This window comes from Callithrix jacchus, chromosome 11 (genome assembly GCF_049354715.1).
Source record: "Callithrix jacchus isolate 240 chromosome 11, calJac240_pri, whole genome shotgun sequence".
Classification (NCBI taxonomy): Eukaryota; Metazoa; Chordata; class Mammalia; order Primates; family Cebidae; genus Callithrix; species Callithrix jacchus.
In genome coordinates, this window is record NC_133512.1 from 124,910,787 (window position 1) to 124,933,138 (window position 22,352).

The 22,352-nt window shown below is 38.9% G+C and overlaps 1 protein-coding gene across 1 annotated transcript in view; it reads left to right on the forward strand.

The window, feature by feature from the left end:
• Positions 1 to 3,796: 3,796 nt before the first annotated feature.
• The window catches only part of AASS (aminoadipate-semialdehyde synthase), a 76,056-nt gene continuing 57,500 nt past the window's right edge, over positions 3,797 to 22,352 (forward strand). Inside the window, exons 1-4 of the mRNA XM_002752070.7 lie at positions 3,797 to 3,889; positions 13,704 to 13,928; positions 18,301 to 18,477; positions 21,050 to 21,134. Coding sequence (XP_002752116.3) covers positions 13,719 to 13,928; positions 18,301 to 18,477; positions 21,050 to 21,134 — 472 coding nt within the window. The 5' untranslated portion in view covers positions 3,797 to 3,889; positions 13,704 to 13,718. The remainder of the gene's footprint in view (positions 3,890 to 13,703; positions 13,929 to 18,300; positions 18,478 to 21,049; positions 21,135 to 22,352) is intronic.

Below are 22,352 nucleotides of genomic sequence, written 5' to 3' on the forward strand. Positions count from 1 at the left end.
AATAACTTAGGTACTACCTTTTCCTTTCCTTTAAACATTTACTTGTAAGTGCTGCTAATGGGAGTATATATTTAGGGCAAGTTGAATATATGCTCTCTGGTTGTAGTCCTCAAATTTCAATCAAATGGGCTTTTCACTTAAGTTTGTTTCAGTTTTTTCCTTTAGGTTGGCACTCCTAAACCTGGTCTGTCAGCTATCTCCAGCTCAACCCCCAGAAAGATTAGATTACCTGTGTGTTTTCTTTGTACTTTAATTTTTTTTTTTTTTTTTTTTTTTTTTGAGATCGAGTCTCTCTCTGTCAGCCAGGCTGGAGTACAGTGGCACAATCTTGGCTCACTGCAAACTCCACCTCCCAGGTTCAAGTGATTCTTCTGCCTCAGCCTCCTGAGTAGCTGGGATTACAGGTGCGCACCACCATGCCCGGTTAATTTTTGTATTTTTAGTAGAGATGGGGTTTCAACATTTTGGTCAGGCTGGACTCAAACTCCTTGTGATCTGCCCACCTTGGCCTCCCAAAGTGCTGGGATTACAGGCATGAGCCATACTGCCCGGCATATACTTTAATTTTTTTCCATCTTCCTACCCGATCTTTTCTTAGTTCTTTAAAGCATCTTTTCTTTTGAGACTTTGGCTCAAAAGAGGATGGGGAAGGGAACACTGGATTTCTTCCTTGATTTGAATACATTAAATCTATTATGTCAGTGAGAGTATTCTGAAATTTCCATTCCCCAAATTTGCTTACGTTAGCATAAAATATAACTTTCATGCATTCATTATAGTGATGTGTAACTGAAAATTCCAAAGTCCTGATATACTTGTGGTAGCAGTTACTAAGTGGGCAGTACTGGGCAGCAAATCTGCTGAGTTAGGTGCATTGCACCCATAACTCTTAAAATAAGCCACAGATCCATGGGAAGTTTTTTTGAAACATTACAAACCAATAAAAATTGGCCCTTCACATTTTCTTGAAATTTTTTTCAGGAAGGATTCCCTAAATATGACTAATGGCAGAGAAGTTGAAGTAGGAATTAATTTTCTTTCCTTCTTTCATCTAAGGGTGGTGGCTGTTGGGGAGAACAGTCCTGGTTGCAGGAATTGAGATTTAGATTGACTTTTGGGTGGTTCCCACTCTTGTTTTATCTGAATTGATTTTTAAATTCTTTGCAGATAAAAAAGGTGTGTGTCATTTCCAAGATAATATGGGAGTTGACAACAGTAATTGTTGTTTAAAACTTTTCTTTCCTAAGTTATTTCTTATTTTGAATTTGCACTTTCTGCCTATAAGTTCTATTTATAATAAGTAGAAGAATCTATTAGGGTGGGTATATCATAAATGATATCATAAAAGTTGCTGTTCATTTAAGAAATACAGTGTCTTGATGTGATGTCATCCATAGGTTCTTGGAAACTATGACTTTAGACACTTAATCCTTAGGAAGATAGCAAGGCATAAATTGTGTTTCAGTGGTGGTTTCAGGACAGTTCTGCTGCAGAAATTAAGCTAAGTTGGTTGGTTTTGGCCATATCTGAAACAACTAACATTGTGTGAAGAACTTTATGCTGATGTTCTAAAAGCCCTGGGTAGTTTCTGAGACTTTTTGCTTAGGGCAATGAGACAATTAGAGTTGTATGCTTAAAAAAATATATATGGTCAGCCGGGTGCAGTCGCTTACGCCTGTAAGCCCAGCACTTTGGGAGGCCAAGGTGGGTGGATCACCTGAGGTTAAAAGTTCAGGACTAGCCTGGCCAACCATGGTAAAACCCCATCTCCACTAAAAATACAAAAATTAGCCAGGTGTGATGGTGGGTGCCTGTAATCCCAGCTACTGGGGAGGCTGACAAAGGCGAATTGCTTGAACCTGGGAAGAAGCGGAGGTTGCATTAGCTGAGATCATGCCATTGCATTTTAGCCTGGGTGACAAGAGCAAAACTCCTTTTCAAAAAAAGAAGCAAACAAAAAAACATGGTCTAGGTTGTATATAAAAAGGGTTTGAAGTAGGGTGATAGTAGTGAGGTTTTTGTTTTTTTTTACAGAGTCTTGCTGTATTAGCCTGGAGTGCAATGGCACCATCTCAGCTCACTGCAATCTCTGCCTCCTGGGTTCAAGCCATTCTCTTGCCTCAGCCTCCTGAGTAGCTGGTATTACAGGCACCCAGCTAATTTGTGTATTTTTAGTAGAGACGGGGTTTCACCATGTTAGTCAGGCTGGTCTCGAACTCCTGACCTCAGGTGGTCCACCCACCTTGGCCTCCCAAAGTGCTGGGATTATAGGCATGAGCTATCATGCCCAGCAGTAGTGGGGTTTTTAAAGGAAAGTGTCAACACCAAGGGTAAGGCTGAGGGGCCAGGGGAAGAATGAAGTGATCTTGGCTTTTCAAATCTGGACAGGTGGTGAGTAGGAAGGCAGTGATTTTAATAACAGAGCTGGTGAACACAGAAGGGAAGGCTTTATTTTATTTTATTTTTCGAGACAGGTCCTTACTCTGTCACCCTGGCATGATCAGGACTCACTGCAGCCTTGACTTCCCCTGGCTCAAGTGATCCTCCTGCCTCACCCTCCTGAGTAGTTGGGACCACAGGCATGTGTCACCACAACTAGCTGTTTTTTTGTTTGTTTGTTTGTTTGTTTTTTTGTAGAGATAGGTCTTGCTACATTGCCCACGTGGGTCTTAAACACCTGGGCTCAAGTGATCCTCCAGCCTCAGTCTTTCAAAGTGCTGGGATTACAGTTGTGAACTCCTACACCCAGCCTTTGGAAGACTTTCCAAGAATGATAAGGGATCCGATTTTGGAAATGTAAAGCTAAGAAACAGGAAAATTCCAACTCTACTTACAGATAAAATTCTAATTTGGAGCTGGGCATAGTGGCTAACACCTGTAATCCCAGTGCTTTGGGAGGATGAGGTGGGAGGATAGCTTGAGACGAGGAGTTCCAGACCAGTGGCCTGGTCAGCAAAGAGAGACCCCGTCTCTACCAAAACTAAATAAATAAATACTAATTTTCTCTGCAATTGGAGATATCAGTGGAGTCTCAAGAACGTTCTGACTATAGATTGTTGACATGAGTTCAGTAGCTAAATACATCTATGGTAGGCATAAGTAGAGTAAGTGGTGGAGAAAAGTTGGAAAAACAGGAGGGAAGATTAACCTCTGACCATTGGGGGATCACAGCTGGGTTTCAGACGATTCTTCAGTTCCTAGTGCTGGAGCTAGTGTCTGTAAACACGTTTTCCTCCTCCCTCCAGGCCTCCTACGTACTTAGGACCTTTCAAGAACATTGGACATTGCCGCAAGCACACAAACACCTCAGATTTAATTTCTCAGATTCTCCGCTGGCTGGCTTCTGAAACCGCTGTAAGAACAGTCATCTGGGTTCATAGGCTTGTGACAAGGCGGGGAAACGCTTTGAAAAGTGCCTGTCTCTGAACAAACATGAGGTACCGGTACCGGCTCTCGCAACTTTTCTCCAGGAGATGTGCGCATCTGTTCAGCGCGTACAGCCCAGACTATTTTCGTTGTTCTCCGCCCCGCCCGCCTTCTGCCACGGACAGTTACAAACCTGGTCGATAATTATCTTGGGAGGACGCGACGTCCCAGCTAAGAACTCGGGTCAGAGATCCAAGAGGCAGAAGGATCTCGGGGAGGGGCAGGGGCCGGGCTTGACCTAGCAGCTGGCAGCGCCGCCGATTGGTGGAGGAGAAGGTTGTTCCCGCAGGGCGGCCGCTGATTGGCTGCTGGAGGCAGAGGCGTGACGTCTTCAGAAGTTGAGCAAACACCTCCTACTTCCCGGGCTCCCATCCCAATTTCGGCTGGGAATTCGGAGCCTGCTCTGCAGACGCTCGGAAGATCCGAGGCGGCGGGAGACCAGTCGGCGCCCAGAGCGGACGAGGTGCGGAGGGGTCCCCGTGGAGGCTGAGCAGACGCGCGGGTGGGCTCAGCCTGTGAGATGCGCTGGAGATCGCGGCCCGGACTCGGGCTGTCGCTGGGACTGGCCCGCGAGCCCGGCTCTCGGGTCCCGGCGCCGCGAGGCTTCCCAGCAGGCTGGCCGGGCCGAGAGACGGAGGAGGTGGCGAGCTTTCGGGCCTCGCTGCAAGAAAGGGCGTGAGAACGGAAGCGCCGAGCGTTTCCCTGAGAGGAAGGGAGGGAGAGCTGTCAGCTCAGCTCCAGTGTTTCCAAGTAGAAAGGCGAGGGATTGCAAATCGGATTGCTTTTCTTTCTTTTTTGGCGGGTAGTGGTGGTGCAATGGCTGCGGAATAAAGAACTGGGGAAGCGGCGGAAAGACCGCCTTGTTCGTCTTTGGACCGCGTGCTTAGCGGGGATGGCTGGCTGCGGAGGCGGTGGATGGATGGAGATTTCAGGGCGGTTCTTTCCCCTTTCTCTCCCAGCGCCCGGGGTAGCCAAACTCTGCTCACAAACTTCTCTCCTGGTCCATCTGGGCTGTCCGCTGTCCGAGACACAGACCCGCCTAGCAAGCTGCTGTGCGCTGTCCATTCTGCAGCAAGGATCGCAGAGGGGTGGAAGTTGGGCGCCTTGCCCGTCGGCATTTCCCGAGCCCCTGAGCCCTGCGGGGCTGTGCGGGCCTTAGTGAGCGCTCGCGCTGGAGGGGGCGCGGGAAGGAGCAGTTTACCCACCCTGTTCTCTTGAACGGGGCTGGATGTCTGTCCTGACAGCTTCAGAAGAAGAAATGCGCTCTCCAGACACTGATTTCGGGGGATTGGCGACTGGGAGGAGCGGGAGAGAGAAAGCGCGCGCACGAGAGAATCAATTAGTTCAGTAACTTGAACAAGGATTAACATTTTTTGGTGTTGTGGGTCATCAGCGGAGAAGGTGCAGCTGTGAGATGTAGTTATACACAGGACTGAATGCTTATTGACTGAAGCTGTGGCTTTCCAATGCTTTATTTAAAAAAAAAAAAAAAAAAACACTAATGGCACTTTGGTGTTTCTGGGTTTTTGCATTTTGTCCCTTGCATTGACCTCCTTCTTTTTCCCACGAAGATGAGTGAATCTAGGGCTACATGACTTGACTGTGTAACGTGGTGGCCATTCTGCAAAATGAGTTAGGTGGACAAAAATTAAAGCCAATTTACCAGAGTCATTTTCCTACTTTCCAGATAATCATGTTTGTTATCAGTCTCCGTGCTATTGATGATGGCATGTTCAGAACTTTGATTTATTTGTCATTGATTTTTTTTCTCACTAGTCCTTTAACAGACCTTGGTTCAGAATTTTGGAAATGACCTTTGGTGTGTAAAAAGCCCCCATTTAACAAAACGTTTCATGTTTTTCACATATTCTTTTATTAATTTTTTCATAGAAATAACATTACAAATGGTGGTAATATTCTAGGTAAGGCCACAAAAGAGTCTATGCAATTCATGAAATCATGGAAACAAACATTTGGAATGAGAAATAATCCCAAAACATTATTACCACGTTCATCCGATTTAAGGTGCCATCAATTGTAAGATGCCTCCCTATTTCACAGATGCTAAAATGTGAAAAAAAAGTCTTAAATCTGTTGAAATACAACATTAAAATGGTAATATATTTATCTTGAACATCCATGCCTAAAGTTTGAAGTTGAAGAAAGGACTTGTTGGACTCTATGTTTTTTTTTTCTAGAATAATATAAGGGAGGGGGGATTAATCTGGAGCCATGGTGAAGGCCTTACTATGGTGTGACAGAGGAAAGAAATGTGTGTGGTGTGGTTGTGCTCACTTTCGAGAATTAGGCAAGCCTGGGGGCTTTTTTTCCTTAATTTTTATTGTTTATGACATACAAGCAATGCTCAGCACTTTATGCATATTAGCTCAATTAAATATCACAAGGGTCCTAAGAGGTAAATGTTAATATGACTCATTTTGCAGATGATACACAGACAGGTTAAGTTACCAACCAAGGTCACAGAGTAAGTTTGTCCACAGAGGAACCCAGGAGAGAAACCAGTATTCCTTTGACGTATCTATCTTCTGTTGCAAGCTCTTGGCTTCTGGTTCATGCTGTTAATACAGATAACTTAGATGAACGTCCATTCTTTCTTGATTGTGTTTTTGGTATTTTGTTTTCCTGTTTGGTGTACATTAGCTAGAAATTCATAAGTCAGAGTGCTTATTTATGTCCTACATTTCTAGTGTTTTTGTAATTCAGTGTCCAGTCACTACTATGCTTAATAGAATCAGCATATCAGAGCCGAAACGGACTTTAGTATTATATTTTAGTCTGGGTAAGGAAACTGAAGTCAAGAGGAGGAATCCTATATCTAGTTATGTGTCTCAGCTCTCATATCTGGGTTTTCCCACCATACTGTATTTCATAACATTTGTTGATCTATGAGATCTTAGAAGGGAATCAAGCTTTTTTTTTTTTTTTTTTTTTTTTCAGAGTTAGGGCAATGTGAGTCTCTTCTTATTCATGTGCCTATTTTTGTTTATTTTCTTGCTACAGATCTCTATAATGTTTATTAAATTTGTCCATTGATTTATTTATTCTTTCTTAAAACACTTGCTGTTTTCCTATTTGCTAGTCATTGGGAATATAGAGATGAATAAAACATAATTCATACACATTTACAGTTTAGCAAAGAGATAGACAAGTAAGCAGATAATCATTTTGTACTAGACTCCAGTTTAGAACTAACTTTGTATTCCATATCAGTGAAGCTAAAACTATGAGCTAGAGACCAGGAGAAACATGTGTCATGTATTTGGATGCTTTTGAGTAGCTGAAAATTCTCAGACCAGATTAATTAATACTAATAGACCTCTTCTCCCAAAGTCTACCATTTTCTTCTTAGTCTGGTAATGTATTTTATAAAGGGTTTAACATGGAAGCATTAAAAGAAATGTACCCACGCACAGGAAGTGAAAGTATGGAGACTGTGTTAATGCAAGCCCAAGCCTAGTTCTAGCAAGTCTTGAAATGGGGAGGGATTTGGATTAGTTACAGGTCATCACCTGGTGCTCTGTTAATTCTGGAACTCTTTGAACCTCTCCAAAAATATTATGGTTTGGATACCAAGTATCTAGTGTAGGCTAAGACTCATAGCCATAGAGCTGCCCATGCTTATTTACAGACACCAGGGCTTCTTGGGAAACCATGGGTTTTTAAGATATATGTTTATATATTTTTTAATTACTTGGAAGGGTGAATATAAATAATTAGTGTTGTTCATCCATAAACTTATTTTCCTCATCTAAAGACTCTATTACACCATTCTTAGTCTTTCAGTAATTAATCACAATATATGCCTGATTATTGCAAATAATTTGGCATTGAGAAATCTCCCCATGTGATTTGATAGTTTTGGTTTGAGTCACTAAATTATGTTGTAGTGAAATTATTTTAAAGATCTAAAATAGATGGATAAAGAGCACATTCTTAACTACGGGGATTAAAGTTGGAACATTTGGCCTGAATTTCTTCCATGATGAATGTGTAATCCTTTATACATATCCCAACAGAAGTGACAGAAATTAAGAGGAGCAATGCTTACTTCATTCTTACGCTCCTGTAATGCTTGTGTATTGTTTTGGGTAGGTAGGTGATCTGTAAGCTTAAAAATTATTCCGATTAGATTGATCCTATGGAAAGGGTTGAAGAGACTTAGAAGATTTTTGATATTTGATGGAAGAGTAAAAAGTTCAATGAAAATCTCAGCTTTCATCTACCCACTTCTCGTATAAAAACTGCAAAAATTGGCCGGGCATGGTGGCTCAAGCCTGTAATCCCAGCACTTTGGGAGGCGGAGGAGGGTGGATCACGAGGTCAAGAGATCGAGACCATCTTGGTCAACATGGTGAAACCCCGTCTCTACTAAAAATACAAAAAATTAGCTGGGCGTGGTGGGCCTGTAATCCCAGCTACTCGGGAGGCTGAGGCAGGAGAATTGCCTGAACCCAGGAAGCGGAGGTTGTGGTGAGCCGAGATCGCGCCATTGCACTCCAGCCTGGGGAACAAGAGCAAAACTCCGTCTCAAAAAACAAAACAAAAACAACAACAAAAATAATGCAAAAATGAAATATACCTTTTGTTTGTTTGTTTGTTTGTTTTTTTGAGGCAGTCTCACTTTGTTGCCCAGGCTGGAGTATAGTGGCATGATATTTACTTACTGCAAACTTTGCTTCCTGGGTTCAAGTGATTTTTGTGCTTCAGCCTCCCGAGTAGCTGGGACTACCAGCATGTGCCACCACTCCGGGCTAATTTTTGTATTTTTAGTAGAGAGAGGGTTTTGCCATGTTGCCCAGGCTGGTCGCTAATTGCTGACCTCAGGTGATCTGCCTGCCTTGGCCTCCTAAAGTGCTGGCATTACAGGTGTGAGCCACCATGCCTGGCCAAATACATCATTTTATGGCATAAATACTGACTGTAAAGTAGCAGAGAAAAAAATCTTAGTCAAGTTACATTTAAAAAGTTATACCAACAAGAACAACAGACTGTCTTATTATGACATTCATTATGATAAATCATAAAAATATATAATAGAGGCTTGGAAAATGCTTTCTATAAAACAGAAAAAAGTCCCCTATTTCTACGGGCCTCACTATTCTCATTTGTAATACTGGGTTTTAGGTTATATTCTATGAGGCCCCTTTTGACTCTAATATTTGGTTATAATCAGTACTTAATAATTCACCATCAGATATTGATCGGCACCATTTAATTAGATAAAATGAATTCTGAACATGGGCAGGGACTGGATTACTGCTTTATAAAGAAGTGCATCATGCTGTGCATATCTTAAGTAGCCCCCCAATTTTTTTTTAATTAAAGGAAGAGAATCAAAAGCACTTGTGCCATAATCAGTGTACAAAAGATTTTATTGTGATAACTCTATAAGGAGACTTTCTGGATTTCATTATAATTTAAATATTAGAAAATATTCATGCTATAAGCAAATGACTAGGTACTTTTATTTTAATATATGTAATTGTAAGAAAGACCAGTCTGCTCACACTCTTAAAGGACCTTTCTAACCACACATGAGATTCTCTGCCATGAGAGTGGCTTTTCTTAAATATAATCTTTATAAGTACATTTTAAAGAATCTGCTTTGCTTTGGTTTCTCCATGTGATTTAGAATGATGGTGTACTCAGTGACCATAGGACAGCTCATGGGCATTGAAAAAAAATGGTGGGGTATGTATGGAGTGCCGAGCTTTGAGCTCCCTGTCTCTGTGTCTTTCTCTCTCTCGGTGTGTGTCATTTTCCTTCCGTTTCTCTGGAAAATAATACAAAATACAAAAAACATTCAAGCATGCTCTTTCCTCTGTTTCTCATGTTTTTGTTGCAAAATTAGGTAATTCATAAATTAAAAGATTAAGTCTTGCTTCCTTGAGAAATGGAAAGATAAAATAGCATCATAGAGTATGTTCTATTGCTACTGATCAATCTTCACTATCATCTTCCTGTTTCAGTACACAGCAGTTCCTTCTTATCCAAGTTTTCACTTTCCATGGTTTCAGTTACCCATGGTCAATCTGGTCTGAAAATAAGTGAATAAAGTAACTAAGATATTTTGAGAGAGAGAGAGAGAGACCACATTTGCATAACTTTTATTACCGTATATTGTTGTAATTGTTCTCTTTTATTAGTTATTGTTGCTAATTTCTTACATGCCTAATGTATAAATTAAATTTTATAATAGGTATGTATATATAGGAAAAAACACAGTATATATAGAGTTTGGGACTATCAGAGACTTCAAGCATCCACTGGGGGTCTTGGAATGTATTATCCACAGATAAGCAGGGGCCCTTGTGTCTCTCTGCAATTCACTATAATGTTCCCATGACTTTTAGAGACATTTCAAATTTCTGATCGATCTTAGGTAAATAAAAGTGTACACCTTAGTGGTGTTCTGTTTTACAAAAACAGAGAAGAAATATTTTAAATTTGAAATGTTGACCTGCGTGTATCGAAGGGAAGACTGTTGCAATTTGTCAGAGGAAGAGTTTTGTACCCTGCCCTTGCCAGTATGACACTTCTCTTTCTCTATTTTCCTTCCCTTTGTTCTCTCTAGCTGTTTATTTTTCCCCCGTTTCTGCCTCCTGCTTTTCTACATCCTCCTTGTTTGTGTTACAAGCTGCTATCAGCACCTGACACTGTCAGGTAAGCTCACTAGAGCTGGTGGTGGGTAAACCATGATCTTCCCTCCTTGCTTCATTGAAAGCATTCCAGAAATATACATTGAATTTACTTCCTGATATTCTTGAAAAATACCAAAAAATCCAGGACAAAAAAAGCCAAAGCATAAAGCAATCCCTGTTGGCATTTCCCTGAAATACTAGACACCTGAAGTACAATTTAGAAATTCTCACTATTTCCTATTTTTTGAAGACCTTAGAAGCAGATGAACTGTAGATCTTGAAAGTTCTATGCTGAGACCAAGTTTTAAGGTTCAAGCATTATCTAGCAGTTATACTATAATCACCTTTTTTTTTCCTAAGCACACAGAAATCCAGAATTTACCTTGGCAGTTACTTAGAAATGATTTTCAGTATAAAGCAGAAAAAGCAGCAAGAGAGGCACCACATGCTGAGGGGAGAACGGATAATTCACTCAAACTATTGAAGTAAAAGCCATATGGATCTGATTTCTTTCTGAAACGAGAGCTGGCTAGAGTAACATCATGGGCTGAATTTATATGATATAAATCTGTAGGCTTTGGCAAAGAAGAGAAAATTCCAGATGTTAAACATTAAACTAGGAATCCTGCTTCTGCTTAAAAGCAACAGATGCTATCTGACTCCAGTTCAGTTTCTTCATCTGTCAAATGGGGATTGTATCTGCTTAATAAGATTTTTACAAGTAGGAAATAAAATGATCTCTGTAAAGTGATCAGCATAGAGCTTGGCATGTAATACTTCATCAATGATAACTACTGTTACATTTGTTTAAATAATGAAAGTTACAGAAATTATGATTTAAGCCTTCCATGCAAAAAGTGAAAGTGAAAGTAGCTTCTCAAATGAATTGAAGCTCAGTCCCAGCCACTTCTGTCTTTTCCCCCAGTCCTCTAAGGTAGTTGGCCTTTGCGAGTATATATGTATATGTTACAAGTGTCTGTGTCTGTGTCTGTCTCTGTCTGTATCTGTGTCTCCTGCTTCCCCCCCATCCCAGACAAAGGAGGCGGTGGGAGAAGGAGCAGGGATTGTCACTGAGTGAGGAATGAATGAGGTTAAAAATCAAGCTTGGGCTGGGGGAGGGATTACATTTCCTGCACATGTTCCTCCTATTAGAGTCAATAATTTTGATTCATAATAAAAGATACAGGGTTATGTAGTCACCTGTGAATTTATGAAACACAGCCCCTGCTGGCAAGATGGTATAATTTCTGGACATGTGTGTGTGTTTAAAGGAATCACTATCTTTGGAATTGGTTTCATTAGGAACTAAAGAATTCAGGTTCTATGGGACATTGCGCTTTTTCTTTTGGCTTCAAGAAAACTGAATGTTACAGGTTTGGGTTTGAGTTTAGTGCGATCTCTTTCAAAAGCACATGAATAAACAAAAAAATTAGATGCAGTATATAACAGTCTTTTACTGAAATGTTGGTAATCTGTTTTACATACATATTTTGCCCTGAATAAAAGCCTGAACTCCTAATCATCAGCAGTTTCTTTGCTGTGTGAAGCTTTCTTTCTTTTTGGACCTCTTCTTAAAGCCTTCTTAGCTGGTCTCTTTGCTATTTGGTCTGTTCTCTGATTCTATTGTAAAGTGTCCTATAAATTTACCATCTGGGCAGCTAGTAGTTGTTTGCCCCGAGGAAATGTACTTGTATGTTTAATTGTTTGCTCAAGCCTTCCCCATCCATCAAGTTGGTCCTCTTACGAGATCGCAGTCTGATGTAAAAGAAATGTGTTTCATGAAAGGTTTTCTATATATGTTAGCAGTGATGAGTAGGAAATTTCTAGAAGGTACAAAAATCATTCAGTCCTTATATTTTGCTGCCAATTTTACATGGAAAACTAAGTTTTAGCATTCAAATGATCCTGCAAATCATCATCTGAAATGATATTTGGCTACAAAATGTGGGTAACCATTTGAAGATGGATAGAATGCTGTTAAACCTGGATATTTATGCTTTAAAAATTTATCTAAAATTTATTCTGCATAGGAATGAATGAACTTGTATATAAATAAACCTGTGTATAAAACTTCAGGAGCATCTGGATGAAAATAAAATGTTTGCTAGAGTCACTTTAATTTCTAGAATTTGGTTAAAAGTATTATTTCCACCATATTCTATGAATCCTTCAGCTAAGGGATAAAAGAATTACTTTCAGTAGATGATATCATTCTCTCCTTCATGTGCAGCCCTGGTTCTGGGACTAGGGGGACGAGACAGTTCTTATATCCAGAGAATGCTGCTTTGAGTAGGATTTATTCATGAGAATGTACCTTGCCTGTCCCTTTGAGAGAAGCCTGTTACATTCATCATAGTAACCCTTTTGTAGCTATGTCCTGATTGACTTAATTAGTAGAATTATGTAGTCTTCTTACTCGAATAGCAGTTGGAAAACTGGTTGAGGCAGGCTGGGTTTTAATACAGCAGGAGGAGGTCATGGTATGGAGAGGAAACCCAGGAAGAGGAACTGGCAGGTTTAGAGCAACAAAGGGCAATAGTGAAGCTGAGGCTGGACTCTATGGTGGACGCAGAGTGATTTAACACTGCTTCTTAAGATTCTCACACCTCTGATGAAAAGAATCGTTTTGTTTGGTCGATTGGTTTTCTTAAATTTTGAATTTGTTGAGGACCAATAGTTTTGTAAAATCCAGTAACAATAAATTAATAGGAAAAAATGATCTTGTGGCCTGACACGGTGGATCAGCTCTGTAATCCCAGTAATTTGTCATAGGATTGAAAAAGAAATTAGCCAGGTGAGTGATGTACACCTGTAGTTCTAGCTACTCAGGAGGCTAGAACTACAGGTGTACATGACTTGTACACCTGTACAAGTGTACAAGGTGGAGGATACAAGGTGGAGGATCACTTGAGCCCAGGGTGCAGTGAGCAGTGATCTCACCACTGCATTTTAGCATTGACAGAGTGAGACTTTATCTCTGAACATAAATGCATAAATAAAAATGATCCCAAGATATTAAGGCTTCTAAGTGCTTACTTTCTATTTATGTACACATCTCATTGTGAACCAGTTTAAAAAAAAACCAGTTCACTGACTGATACTAGGTTGTGGAGCACATTGAGAAGACTTGTTTTGGGAATAATTAGAGATGAATTGGAAAGAGGTTGGCACTAAATTGTGAAGAACCTTGTATACCATTATAAGAATTTCAAACCTGATGCCATCAAAGTTTGGACCAATCTGAAAGTCCTGCTCTTTATTATCTTCCTGGATTTGGATTGTAGATTGATTTTTCTAAAACCTTTGTGCTGAATAGATGTTTGATAAAACATGTAGTTAAAAAGCTATTTTAGCTTAGCAGTTAGTGGTTAGTGTCACATACGTTGCTCTATACTTTTCAAAATTTTATAGTTAAATAATCTTGTTTTTGAAACTCGGCTTTATTTGGGTAAAGGAACACTTGATAGCCCAGTTTTCCCTTCCCTTTTCTCTACCTTGAGTCTCTTTTCATAAGAGCGGGTTGTATTTTACCACAGATTTCTCAGGAGACCAGAACTGATCTGTCAGCCCTGCTGCCTTTTGTTGCTCTTCTCTTTCTTTACATTGTCTTTACAGTCACCAGGTGTCAAGATGCTGCGAGTGCAGAAGACTGCACTGGGCTGGCTAGGGGTCAGCCTCTCCAGGCATCTTCATTACAAAGCTGTGTTGGCTGTCCGGCGGGAGGATGTGAACGCCTGGGAGAGAAGGGCTCCTCTAGCTCCCAAGCATATCAAAGGCATCACCAATCTGGGATACAAGGTCTTGATACAGCCTTCGAATCGGCGGGCAATTCATGATAAGGTAAGTATTTCCAATGTTTAACATATGTGAGAATAAAATGAACCTGCATATGAAAATTAAGGAGCATCTGAGTGAAAATAAAATGTTTGCTAGTGTCATTTGATCTCTTTACTTTGGTTAGAAGTATTATTTTCACCCTATTCCTTGCTTACTCCAGCTGAGGAATAAAATAACTTACTTTTAGGAGATGATATCTTTCAGTCATTCTCTCCTTCACATGCAGCCCTGGTTCTGGGAATAGGGGGACAAGACTCCATTCTTGTACCCAGAGAATGCTGCTTTGAGAATATACCTTGCCTGCCACTTGGAGAGAAGCCCGTTATATTCATCATTCCACTGGTGCTTCAAAATAATAATATGGGATACGTGTGACTCCCATTCCCGTTTTAGTAGTGTGTGTGTGTGTGTGTGTGTGTGTGTGTGTATATATACTTTTCCTTTTCTGAACCATTGTAAAGTAGGTCACAGACTTCATAACTCATTACTACTAAATGCTTCAGCGTGCATCTCCTCAGAATAAACCAGTTTTCTACATAGCCACCATATTATTTTCATACCTCAGAAATTAATAATTCATAATATCATCTCAAGTAGTCTATGTTCAAGTTCCCCATTGCCTCAAATGTCTTTTAATTGAGGTTTAATGAAGCTTTATTGCATTGTATTGTTGTGTGTCTTTAGTTCTTCCAATCTAGAACAGCACATGCCTTTCTGACTTTGTTTCAGTGATATTGACATTGACATGGGCTCTTTTTGTTTTTTTTTGTTTTTTGACGGAGTCTTGCTCAGTCACCAGGCTGGAGTTCAGGGACTACGGGCGTGTGCCATCACACCCAGCTAATTTTTGTAGTTTTAGTAGGGGGTTTCACCATGTTGGCCAGGATGGTCTCAATCTCTTGACCTCTTGACCTCTTGACCCGCCCACCTCAGCCTCCCAAAGTGCTGGGATTATAGGCATGAGCCACCGCGCCAGCTGACATAGACTCTTTTTCAAAGAGCCCAAGACTTATAGTGTCATCTCAAACATTTTTGGCATGAATATAACATAAATGATACGTGTTCTTCCCATTGCATCACATCAAAGGCACAGAACATTAGGTTGTCCCATGGTTGGCAATGTGTGGTCACTTGGTTGAGGTGGTTACAGTGAGAGCTCTTCATTGTTAAAGTTTATTTCACCCTTTCAGATAAAAAGTCATCTGTGAGATGGTATTTTAATATCTGTAATGTTCCTATTCCTAAATAACTTTACAACTACTCATATTGGCCTCCATTGAATCTTTGCCTGAATTAGTTCTTAATGGAGACTTGTGAAGTGATGCTTTTCTAATTTTATCACTCCCCTAAGTTTGTTTGCTGTCATTCTTCTTCAAAAGGAGGTTTTCTTTTCTCTTCCACTCCTCTACTTTTTTGAGTTGTGAACTGTTTTATTACAGTATATTGAACCGTTTACCAAACTGTGACTTCTATAATTCAGTGTTTAAATATGCTTCTTTAAAAAACCTTCTTACCTTTGCATTTAAAGCCTTATTGTGAGGAGTTTACATAGGCATCTTCATGTTGACAAGTTGAATCTTAGCATGTGGCTTAAAACATGAGTCGTGAAGCGTTTTATTGCAGTGAACTGAATTGTTTATCAGCGTGACATTGCATTTACTTAATTTTTGCTTTTTTGAGTATATTTTGGAATCATGAACCTTTTGCATTCAACCCATTTACCATTATTCTTTTTAATGTCTGAATTAGCCCAAATTCAGGAGAAGTCCTTTCAAGTGGCCTTCTCTATCCTTTGGATATGAATCCGTTTACCTTTGAGTTTTCCTATTTCTTAGAATAACAAATTGTCCTAGTCTCACCTTGTACCTTTCCTGCCCCACATCAGGAAATAAATAATTTCACCAAGAAGCCTTGATCTCTTTTAGTAGATAGAAACCAAGATCTGGTATGTGGTGTTAAGCATGTTTATTATTATTGAGATACCGTTGCTCTTAGGCTCTTATAGTGTACAGAGCTTAGAAATAAACACAAGCAGATGCCCACACAAATACATATATTAGTCAATCTTAAGTTAATACTGATACTAAAAGACCTCCAGAGGAAAAAATAATGTCCAGGAAAATTAAAATTTAACATTGCAGAATTTTTTACCTTTAAAATTTTATATTTGCATCTGTTTTCTCCAACAGTAAAAATCTTAATTCTTTAATATTAATGTATATTGTTTGCTTTATCCTGTAATATATATAAAATAATGTCAGGATCACAATACTATTATTACAACTAACAGTAATCCCACTAAATGAAGTTTACTATTTCTTTGATTTTTGTTTTGTTTTGTTTTTTTTGCCTTTAGAATATATCTGACAAGAACATTCAGAGTGTTGTATTAAATAACTTATTTGAATTTTTTGTGTGTGTGGTTCCATCATCAATCTATTATCCATCTAGGTTTATATATTATTGTGTCTATTCAATTTTAATGTTTGCTTTCTTATTTTTCGATTTAATTTTATTTTTCAAAGTAGAACATTTACAAATTCCAGAAATGAAGTCACATTTTCATTTTAAACCCCCACATCCAGTTCTCACCCACCCCAAAGGTTAATTTTGTTTCTGATCTATTATTCTTGTTTCCTTTTTTGCAAGGAATTAGCACTTGTGTGTGTATTTATGTATTTATTCCCCTTTTGTTCTTCTACCTTCTTTCTTTAGTTACAACGTAACTTGAACATTGCTCTATCTAAGTTCTTAGAGATATTTCATTTCGTTTAAAGGCTGTGTGGTTAAGTACTCCGTTGTACAGATCTTGGGTTTATTTGCCAATCTACTACAAATGAGAAAATGGACTGTTTTTTAAGAAACCAGGGTTGGGAGGCCGAGGCGGGTGGATCACGAGGTCAACAGATCGAGACCATCTTGGTCAACATGGTGAAACCCCGTCTCTACTAAAAATGCAAAAAATTAGCTGGGCATGGTGGTGCGTGCCTGTAATCCCAGCTACTCAGGAGACTGAGGCAGGAGAATTGCCTGAACCCAGGAGGCGGAGGTTGCGGTGAGCCGAGATCGCGCCATTGCACTCCAGCCTGGGTAACAAGAGCGAAACTCCGTCTCAAAAAAAAAAAAAGAAACCAGGGAGAAATTGTATGTTCATTCTTTATCTCTCTTATTCATCTCTACTTTCCTTTGAAGTAGATTCCTAATTAAATCTATATGTGGTTGAACTGCTATGGTGGATGCTCTTTTAATTCTGCTTTGGTTATACTTCTTTACTTAAAAATCAGATATGTCTGTGTATTGCTTTCATATACTAGTCTCAATTAAATGTGTAAGCCTCAGGTTTCCCATTGATTGAATGAGGATTATAATTGTACTTACCTCATGCAAGTTGTATGAAATTTAAATGAGATAATTCATGCAAAGAGCTTAGCAAAGTACACAGTAATTTATTAATACATATCAATGATTATTACTTATTATCCAATAAAGCTCATGTTAGCCATGATGATATTCAACCTGCATTTCCAAATCAATTTACTCATATGCTGTAAGTGTCTCTTTACTCCTCTCCCTTCATATTTTTATATGCCTTCAATGCCTCTTGCTGATATCTTCTTGTGTTTCCCATTTTCATTTCTCTAAATTTTAGGTAGCCATTCAGATTAATTTAAATTTTCCTATTTCTTTGGTTATCTTACCATTCAGATTAATTTAACTTTCTTACTTCTTTGATCATCCCACCTTAGGAATTATCTCAATATCAGTTAAAGTAGCATATCACTTAGATGCTGATGATCATAATGGTTGAATTTGTCATTTACTCCACTCCAGACTACTTTTTGCTGTATTTTGTGAACTCCTTTATAGAAGGGATCTTGACGATATTTCCTTGTATCTTAGCATCTCATCTCTAGCACAGACTAGTGTACAGTTAGGGCAGTAATAAATATGAACTGGGCCAAAACAATGAAAAATAAATGTTAGAATTATGTCTTATCTTTTAAAAATACAACTGAGTAATAAATCACAAATTGGCATTTACTATTTCAGTGTATTGTTGGTACAAAATATACATTTCACAAGTATGCTTAAGTTACATGTGCTAGTGGATATGACCAAATTATAAACTCTTCTTAAACATATGTGTATCCTGAGTTTTCTAATTGTTTTATGCTGTAAGTGTTGAACGTAATACATTTATCTTTAACCAATAAGTACAAATATTACAAGTAGTTGTTCTGTTATTTGTTCTAATTCATATAGATTTTATTCCTTCAAAAGATTTGTTGTGCCTTTATTTGCTACACATTTTATTCAAGAAAATATGGATATTACAAATCAGAATATTAACCTTTCATCATAATTAAAATTTCAGGAATATGTCAAAGCTGGTGGCATTCTTCAGGAGGATATTTCTGAAGCTTGTCTAATTTTGGGAGTTAAAAGACCTCCAGAGGAAAAATTAATGTCCAGAAAGACTTATGCATTTTTCTCCCACACAATAAAAGCTCAGGAGGCCAATATGGGCTTACTGGATGAGATTCTAAAAAAGGTAACTAATGATTAATATTTATAAATATTAATGTAGAAAAATAATATTTTTTACTTTTAATATGTGGAGATTTAGTTTCCTTTCCTTCTTTAGTTTAAGAGGAACTAAACACTGCATTCCTTTTATATTCTGAAATGGAAAGAATGATAAAAGCTTTTTCCCTAAACAGTTTATCAATTTATAAGGCCAATTGGCCACATAGTACCAAATAGAATTTTAGAGCTGAAAATAAACTCAGGGATCATATAATCTACTACCTTATTTTTCAGATGGGACCCAGAGAGGTAAAATGACTTGACTGGGTTGCACACTCTGTATGCCAGAAGTGGACTACAGACAATTTTTACATTTATTCACATTCATAAGGCAAAAATGCATTTTTGAGATATAAATACTGTGAAGAAAACTAGTAGCTGTTTAAAACACAGGATATTCATTTAACAAATATTTACTCGGTGCTGATGATGTGTCTGATACCGTTTGCTCTAGTGAAAGAGCAAAAGAGTGACGTATCCTTATCTTCACAGAGCTTACGTTGTAGTGGGAGGAGACAGATAATAAATAAATAAGATCAATATGCCACTTGGCAATGGTGTGATGAGCATAAATATAATATTGAAGGAGAAAAGAAGTCCTGGGCACTGGAAGGTGAATATGCTATTTTAAATAGTATGGTCAGAGGGGGCCCCATTGTGAAAGTGGCATTAAGCAACAACCTGAAGGAGGTGAAGGGATGAGCCATACACATCTGAGATGAGTATTATAAGCAGACAAAACAGTAACGCAACGGCCTGAGGGTCTTTTAGAGTATGGGGTTAGAGTAGACCATGTTCAAACATGCTTATTCTGTCTCATGTCAGTAATGGTTGGAGGTGGCAGGAGAAGAGCAAAATTACTAAGACGGCTGCTAACCTAGGCTGGTCTAGACTGCAGCTCACAAGTGATGGTGGCCTGCACCTGGAAGTGGTAGGAATAAAAGTTGTGATACGTGGACAAATCTTGGATGTGTTTTAGAGGTGGGTCCTACAGGATTTACTGATGACATCAAGGTGGAATATGAGAAAAGGAGAGGAGTCAGGAATGACTCCAGGTTTTGGCCTGAGCTACTGAAAGCAATTGCCATGGAATGAGGTGATGCTACTCAAAGAGAAAAAGGCTTGGGTGAGAGCTGGGTCTAGGGTCTGCCGAGTTTAATATTCTATTAGACATGTAAAGGGATAAGCCAGGTGGGCTGTAGGATATGGGTCTGAAGCTCAGGGGGGCAGCTTCTCCTGACATACATTTTGTAGTTGTCAGAGACTAGACGGTGTCTAGAGTCATGAAGACTGGATGAGCACCGGAAGGGAATACAGATAAAGAAGTCTGAGGTCCACATCCTCAAGATGGTTGAGCTAGAATCTGAGATTAGGGCAGAAGACTGGAGAGTTCATAAACAGTAAAAGCAATGGGAAAACACATGTTATAGAGGAGTATAAAATACTTTCCAATCAACTCCAAAGACAGTAGATGTGGGTGACAGTTAATTTGTAGTGTTTCTAAAGAACAAGTTCAAAAGTAACTAATAGAAACAATACTATATGAAGAATATTCCACCTTAAGCAAATAAGGTCTCTATAAAGTACTTTGGGAACATTTTTTGTTATTTTAACTTGTTCATTTTAAGAAAATTAGCAAAAACTGACCTGGCAGGGCTGCTTTTGGGCAGCATTTTGTAATCAATGACTTGGAGTTGGATGAAGAATAAGCATTCTTAAATTCATGAACATGATCAAAATCATATGATCTTTGAGGAAATAAAATTACTGTTTAAAATACTATATAATTACAATGCACTATGATGTTTTCAGCATGAATTACTAAGACTTTCCTGGGAGGGGAAAGGTTTTCAAGGAAAGAGGAAGAATGTGATTTTAGTGGAGGCAAGGAAGAGAAATGCAGACATCATTACAGCTTTTAAGAGGAAGGTTACCTGTGAAAGGAAGCAGAGGGGGAAAAAAAGAGAGGAGGAGGAGAGAAAAATATTTGTGCTTGGACTTGAGAGAGAGTGTTATTATTTTCCAGGTAATAGAGACCTGAGTATATTTAGAATGGTTGAGAAACAGTGTAAAGAGGGACGATGTGAAAAAGAGGTAACAACAGTTCAAGAGTGGTCTTGGAGGACATGAGAGAAGCTAGGATCTAGCTTGGAGATCATCTCAAAAGGGATCTGTTTTCTTTGACTATAAGGAAGGCTGTAAGAATAAGTGGGGCTACAGATACGTTAGTAGATGGTGCTGGATGGGTGGGGGCAAAAAGGTAAGGGAGATTCTAGCTTTATTATTTGATTGCCTGTCATCAAAGGGGTATAGCCCCTGCTATGATCATTTTTTCATTTCCAGTTACAAACCTACCATTGGTTTGTTACCTGGTGTTTTCTAAATATTTCATGGTATGCCTCGTGGTAACTTCTGGTAGCAAGTTAAGATATATTTCAGAGGAAAAAATGTGAAATACTTACTTGCTCATATATATCTTCACTTGTTACAATTAAGCTTAATGGGTCCAGTTGGAAATTTTTTTATCCCCTTTTCAGGAAATTCGACTTATTGATTATGAGAAAATGGTGGATCATAGAGGAGTACGGGTAGTGGCATTTGGACAGTGGGCTGGTGTGGCAGGTAAGTACGTCAGAGCTTACGTCACCCACTTCCTAAATTGGCTTGGGGAATAACTGTGAGTTTTCTCTTTTCTGTGGCAAAAGAGAGTAAATGAGGATAAAGCCGTGTTTATTTCCATGGAAAATAAAATAAAAATGAAGGTATGCTGAAGGATGATGCATACAAGTGGAATAATGTATGAAGATAAATGATTAAAAATATTTAATTGCAAAAATTCAAAAGAAAAAGCAGGGAGAAGGATAACAACTACAAACAAGCTCTGATTTTTAGGTAGTTCCTTTTGAAAGGCTAGAAGGAGATGTCAGTTTGGTAATGAGATATTGGGAAGTAGAGACAGGGAAAAAGAGAAAGGGAAGAAAGGTCCAGGGACAGGAATTTTGTCCAGCTAACATTTTGAACCTTTCTTGGTCAAGAAACCCCACAATATGTTATAGCTCTATTTCAGATCACACTACTTGCAGATCTAATAAGGGAGTTGATGACTTTGGCATTGTTTGACCTTGGAAAATTCCTTATTATGGTTTATGTCATTTTGCTTATTATTAATGTTATTCTCAAATCCACCTGCTTCCTAAATAATAAAGAAATCTAAGCAAAAATTTAAAGCTCATAAAATGGTTTCACTTAAAACCAATTAAGGCAGGGTATAGTAGCTCATGCCTATAATCCCAGCACTTTGGGAGGCTGAGGCAGGCGGATCATTTGAGGTCAGGAGTTTGAGACCAGCCTAGCCAATATGGTGAAACCCCATCTCTATTAAAACTACAAAAATTAGCTGGTGGTGGCACACATCTGTAATCCCAGCTACTCAGGAGGTTGAGGCACGGGAATTGCTTGAACCCAGGAGGCAGAGTTTGCAGTGAGCCGAGATCAGGCCACTGCACTCCAGTTTGGATGACAGAGCAAAACTCTGTCTAAAAAAATATACCTTTTCTCATCCAACACACAAATCAGCTCTATTACACTAAAAGAAAATGTAATTTCTTAGTATAAAAGCAGTAGTAGAGAGATCTCTGATAACTATGATTCCTAGGGCCTTTCAGGACTCATCCAGATGAGGGTTTTATTTACCTAGATAGAATTAATACGTCAGAATTAAGCCGATTTATTTAGAAGACACCATATTCAGAACCAGGACCACATTCATCAATAGGATGTGGTTCACGTTCTTAGGGAAGTACTCAGACAAGTAAACACAAATACAATGCTACTGCTAAT